The sequence below is a fragment of the Lactuca virosa genome, chromosome 4 (assembly GCF_052849685.1).
Source record: "Lactuca virosa cultivar CGN04683 chromosome 4, Lactuca_virosa_CGN04683_v6, whole genome shotgun sequence".
NCBI lineage: Eukaryota > Viridiplantae > Streptophyta > Magnoliopsida > Asterales > Asteraceae > Lactuca > Lactuca virosa.
In genome coordinates this window covers 57,848,054-57,854,452 of record NC_136429.1, presented here as the reverse complement: position 1 = coordinate 57,854,452, position 6,399 = coordinate 57,848,054, and the positions used below count along the sequence as shown (strand labels likewise).

At 40.1% G+C, this 6,399-nt stretch overlaps 1 protein-coding gene across 1 annotated transcript; it reads right to left on the bottom strand.

Annotated features, from left to right (window-relative positions):
- Positions 1 to 3,447: 3,447 nt before the first annotated feature.
- Positions 3,448 to 3,996, bottom strand: LOC145104497 (uncharacterized). Its single transcript, XM_079041732.1, has one exon. The coding sequence runs from the start codon at positions 3,994 to 3,996 to the stop codon at positions 3,448 to 3,450; it is 549 nt and encodes a 182-aa protein (XP_078897858.1).
- Between the last annotated feature and the right edge of the window lie 2,403 nt (positions 3,997 to 6,399).

The following is a 6,399-nucleotide window of genomic DNA, read 5'->3' as shown; positions in this document are numbered from 1 at the left end:
CATATCGCCAACCTGAAACTCCAACTCTGGTCAGCGCCGGTAGGCATAGCTCTTCTATCGACCCTGAGCAGTTTGCAGTCTCTGCCTGATCTGCTGAATAAACTTCATGGTCTGAAGGACTACTTCGGTCCTTCCCATAACCTTGTGACCAACCTCCCCCTAACAAACCAGGGTGCGACATCTCCGACCATACAAGAGCTTAAATGGTGGAGCACCAATGTTGGAGTGATAACTGTTGTTTTAGGAGAACTCCAAAAGAGGTAGGTAGGAATCCTAACTCCCACCAAAATCAATAACACATGCGCGCAATATATCCTCAAGGGTCTGCATAGGCCGCTCACTCTGGCCGTCAGTCTGCGGATGATATGTAGTGCTGAAATTTAACCTCGTGCCCAGTTCCTCGTGGAACTTCTGCCATAAACGGGAAGTGAATCGAACATCTTGGTTGGAAACAATAGAGACTGGAACCCCATGACGGGAAACAATCTCCCGGACATACACATCGGCCAAATTTTCGGCGAAGAGCTCTCCCTGATGGCCAAAAAGTGGGCACTACTGGTCAATCGATCCACGATGACCCATATAGCATCAAAACCCTTTGACGTCTTCGGAAACTTGGTGATAAAATCATGGTGATTTGTTCCCATTTTCACATGGGAACCTCCAGAGGCTGCAGCTTGTCATGTGGCCTCTGATGCTCGGCCTTGACCATCCTGTAGGTCAAGCACCTCTCGACATACCAGGCTATCTCCCTCTTCATGCACGACCACCAGTAACTCAATCTTAAATCATAATACATCTTGGTGGCTCCCAAGTGTATAGAGAAGCGATACTTATGAGGCTCCTCCAACACTGTTTGCCTGATCCCACTAGAAACTGGAACCTAAACCCGACCACACCGGGTCAATAACCCTCGACTATCAGTGAGAAACATGTCGATCTCACCTCTGATCCTTTCCTGTTTTCAGTTCTCTTTCTACACTCCCTCTTCCTGAGCCTCTCTGATCACTCCTAAAAGCGGAGAATCAATGGATATCCACATACACATCTCCCCAACCGAAGACCTAACCGACTTGCGACTCAAAGCATCCGCTACCACATTCTCTTTACCCGTATGGTAAAAGGATCTCGCAGTCATAATCATTGACCACATCCAGCCACCTGCGCTGCCTCATGTTTAGGTTCGGCTAATCCATAAGATATCTCAAACTCTTATGATCTGTGTAGACAGTACAACGGACCCCAATAAAGATAATGTCTCCAAATCTTGAGGGCAAACACCACTCTCCCCAACTCCAGGTCATGCGTGAGATCGCATCTCATGCGGCTTCTGCTGCCGTGAAGCATAAGCGATCACTCGTCCTCTCTGTATAAGGACCGCCACCAAACCGGTGATGGATGCATCACTGAACACCACAAAATCCTCGACTCCCTCTGGGAGGGTCAATACGGGGGCCTCACATAACCTCTGACGGAGATCCTTAAACGCCGACTGCTGCTCACGGCCCCATCGGACATCCACTCCCTTCCTTGTCAGACGAGTGAGGGGTACCACAATCTTGGATAAGTCCAGAATAAATCTCCGATAGTACCCTGCCAAACCCAAGAAACTCCTGATATCTGCGGGAGATTTCGGAACCTCCTACTACATCACCACCTCGATCTTGGCCGGATCGACCAAAATCCCATCCTGGTTAACGAGGTGCCTAAGGAACTGGACATCTCGTAACCAAAACTCACACTTCGAGAACCTGTCATAAATCCATTCCCGCCTCAAAACCCCCAAAAGTTCTCGAAGGTGCTCCTCATGCTGCTATCTGGTCTTGGAATACACCAAGATATCATCAATAAGCACGATGACAGATTGGTTGAGCATCCGCCTGCATACCCGATTCATCAAATTCATGAAGACAACAGGCGCATTGGTGAGCCCAAATGGCATCACTACGAACTCGAAAATGCCCAAAACGAGTCCGGAACGCGGTCTTCTCCACGTCCTCCTCTCTCAATCTCACCTGATGATACCCAGACCTCAGAACTATCTTGGAGAATCAAGATTCACCTTGCAACTGATCAAATAGGTCATCAATCCGCGGAAGGGGATAACGGTTCTTCACTGTTAACTTGTTCAACTCCCGGTAATCAATGCATATCCGGTGTGAACCATCCTTCTTCTTAACGAACAATATCGATGCTCCCATTGGAGAACTGCTCGGTCTGATGAACTGTTTGCTTAGCAGCTCCTGAAGCTCAGATGACAACTATTGCATCTCAGGCGGTGCCAAACAGTATGACACCTTGGCAATCAGGGCCGCGCCTGGAACAAGATCAAGCGTGAACTCAACCTGGCTCTCAGGAGGCACACCGGGTAACTCCTCCGGGAAAACATTAGAAAACTCCCTGACAACCGGTACCTCTGAAACTGAAGTATGCTCCCCAACCCGAGTATCAACCACATAATCCAAATAACCTGCACACCCGTGCTGAATATACTGTCGAACCCTGGCTGCCGAACAAAACCGTGAAAGCAACCATGGTGCCCTCTCCATAGATAACTAATTCTCCCCCACTTAGGGTTCGAACTACCATTCGTGGCCCTTACAATCAATCATGGCACCAAACCTGCTCATCCAGTCCATACCCACTATCACGCATACATCCCCCATGGGGATAGGGATCAGATCAATTGGATAGGTCACCCCAAAGATCTCCAATACACAACCATGATACATTGTGGATGCGGAAACCCCGTGTTAGTTGGCGATAGAAACCCCCAAAGGACACTCTAACTCCCCAATAGGCATATCAAAATCCCTACTGAAAGATCGAGATATAAAGGACCGAATTGTTCCAACAATTAATCAAATTAACCCTAACACCACTACTAAGATAAGCCTATATGTTCCAATCTTGGTAACAAGTGAAGATTGCCTATTACCCATGATAAGATTGAGCTTCCCATGCTCTACCTCCTCACTTTCACTTAACCCCTGCAAATCAGAAAATGTGGAAACCACATCCTGTGTCAAGGACCCAAGAAAGAGAAAATTGTGTGTTATTAGCTTGAATAATGTAGATACCTGAAGAGGACACCTTGATCTTGCCATACTTCAAGTCCCACATTTACTTAGGGAAACTTCTTCTCCAATGGGCCTTTTAACCACAATGGAAGCAATTGACCTCCTTTGGATCACTGACCGCAGGGACATCAAAGTTGTGCTTCGAATTTGACCTACTGCTAGACCCTCCATCATGGGCCTTCCATATCTTGCCAGATTGGGAATGATCCTTCCTTTTTTTCCCTTTTCCAGATCCAAGGGCCAGGACAGGAGCATTTGTTGCAGTAGAGCCATGATTTTTCTTCATCCCCGATTCAGCAGTTTGCAACAAATTATAGAGCTCAGTCAATGTTGTCTCCGTGTTGTTCAAATGATAGGTCAGAACAAACTAATCATAACTAGGAGGTAATGAGTTAAGGACCATGTCAATGTCCAACTCATCATCAAACGACACATTGAGCCTATGGAGTTGCTCCACGTACCTTTGCATATTTTGTACGTGATGGAAAACAGACTCTCCTTCCTTGAGCTTGCATGCCATGAAAACTTTGACCACTTTAAAACTCTCTTGTCTCGCCTTCTTGTGGAACTTTCCATCAAGGTTGAGAGCCATCTCATATGGCCAGTATTCTTCATAGAACTTGGCCAGTTCTAGTGCCATAGTGGCCACCATGATGCAAGCAACCTTTGTGGCATCATCAGAGTGTTTGTTGTACGAGTCAATTTCCTTAGGAGTAGCGGTGGAATGATCGATCTTGACAAGAGGCTTTTCGAGGACATATTCCTTGCCCTCGTATCGAAGATTCATCTTCAAGTTCTTCATCCAGTCCATGTAGTTGGGACCGATGAGCTTCTCTTTCGACAAGATCGAGAGTAGAGAGAATTTTGAGTTGGAGGAGCCGACTTGAGTAACAACGAGTTCACCGTTTCCAGACATCTATATAAAGATACATAGTTTTTAGTTAGTGATATAAATCCTTAATATTTTAACCCAAAATAAATATTCAAGGCTAGGATCCAAAATACAATTCACAACAAAGAAAAGGGATGCCGTAATCTAATTGTGAATTTATCAAGGTAGGTAATACAAATTTACCAATTTCAATCTAGCTTGAAACACCTAGATCAATTGAGATTCATTGGATCTTATCAATGAAATGTTTAATCTAAGACTATGCTCTTCAAATTTGTGACTGGGATGCCGAGGATCACAAATAGGATGCGAATAACCATGCAAACCCGCTTGACAACTCCGATGCCATTTATCATCTCAAATTAATGTGAAGGTAAACCACACACGCTCCATTGACAATGATAATTTTCGATTTGTCCATCACTCAACTTTATAGTCCCAAATTAGTGTGTCGGTTAACCGCGCACGCTCTACTAACGACATATAAAGAGTGATGTGTGTTTTCATGGACTAGCATACACTTCACATTTTGTCCTAAAGTAACTAGAGTTAGGATTTATTCAAAAAATGTTATAGTACTTTAATAACATCATACTTTTACGAGGCTATGTCCTATCAACCTGTTCGGCTAATGACCCTCCACCACGCAAGTGAGTTGTGGGTGAGAGTGGACACCCATTCAACGGTTATTTTATAGGTCGTTTCATTATACCCCTTTATAACATGGTTTCGTGAATGAGACCTACTATTGATTGACTGACTTGTCATATACATAATATATTAAATATTTAATCATATATAGTAGAAGGTGTATTTTAAAACTCTTCCAAATACTAGGGTTTAAAATTAATTTTCAAATTAAATAATTAATAATTAATTAATTTTAAACTAAATAATGATTTAATCTTTTATCTTAGTTAAACAACTAATTAAATAAATTTAAATCATATTATTTACCAATTAAACAATTAATAATTTAAATTTAATTTTAAACCCATGGATTAAATAATTATTTACCAATTAAACAATTAATTAAATAATTCAAATTTAATCCTAATCCATATCCTTCTAATTTTCGAAAAAAGGGTAGGGTTTACCAGATTTTAATTATTCAAATTTTATATCCTATTAAAATAATAATTAAGGAAACTAGAAAACCCTAATGATAAGATCTATTTTTCGAAAATAAGGGGGAGGTGGCTAGAGTTCCATAAAACTCTAGCCAAGTCGAAGTTTTAGCCTTTAGGGTTTAATTTCCATAAAACCTAATTTTGATCAATTCATTTTAGTGCACAATCAAATATAAAACCTAAGGCTCTGATACCACTGATGAGTTTTCTAGGTTATAAAAATTTACATGTGGTGGAAAAACACTTAAACTCTTAAGTTCACATGCAACCTAGAAAGGGTCTATGTTTTCTCTATTGATAGCAACTAACTATGAATATCAAGAAACTCTAGGAGAGAGGCTATGAAATCGAAATTCATATTGGATTAGGGTTACATATCTTTTGATTAATATTGCAAATAATCAAAGTTCAATCCTTCTTCAAAATCTTGTAAAGCTAGCACCAAAGGAATGGATGTCTTAAAGTCGTATACACCATTGATGGTTTATTTTTCACTTAAACAAAATATGCTCTTAATACTTTGTCGCGTGTCGGTTTACTCAATGTTAAACCCGTGTTCACATCTCTTGCTACTTCATCACAACTCGCCTCTCATGGTGAAGCCTTCAACGACCCAACTCCCTATAGATCACTTGCTGGAGAACTTTAGTATTTAACTATTACCCGTCCAGATCTCTCATATGATGTTAAATGTTGAATGACGCAATTGTCTATCTATTTCTCTTATAGAGATTATAATCATAATATAAGAAGAAACAGTAATAAAGATATTATATTATACTTTTATTAATTAGTTATCTATAATTTTTTTTTACAAAAAGCTACAAATTCAATTAAATTGTTATCAAGATAACTTATGGATGCACTTTATTATATCAAGAAATAAAAATAGTGTATAACATTAAAAAAATATATTAATAACCATATTAAAAAATATTACATGAAACAAACTGAAAAGAAAATTAAAAGAAAGCGAGAGATTTATATAATGCAACAAAATTAGTTTTTTCATACCTAAGTATTAATATATTTTTTCCAAACCCAACCAAGGAATTTATACAATTTTAATTCTAAATCCTTTTAAATTCATCCACACATCAAACCAAACAACCCAAAGTTGTTTTGAATGAACAAATGTAATTCCAAAGAAGATCATGTCACATTGATATATTTCATCATTAAAATCTTTCTTTTGCACCGATATATTTCATCATTGAAATATTTCTTTTACACATCAAACAACTACAATCTACTTTCTTCATTTTCAAGTACTATATGTAACAAAAAACAAATAGAT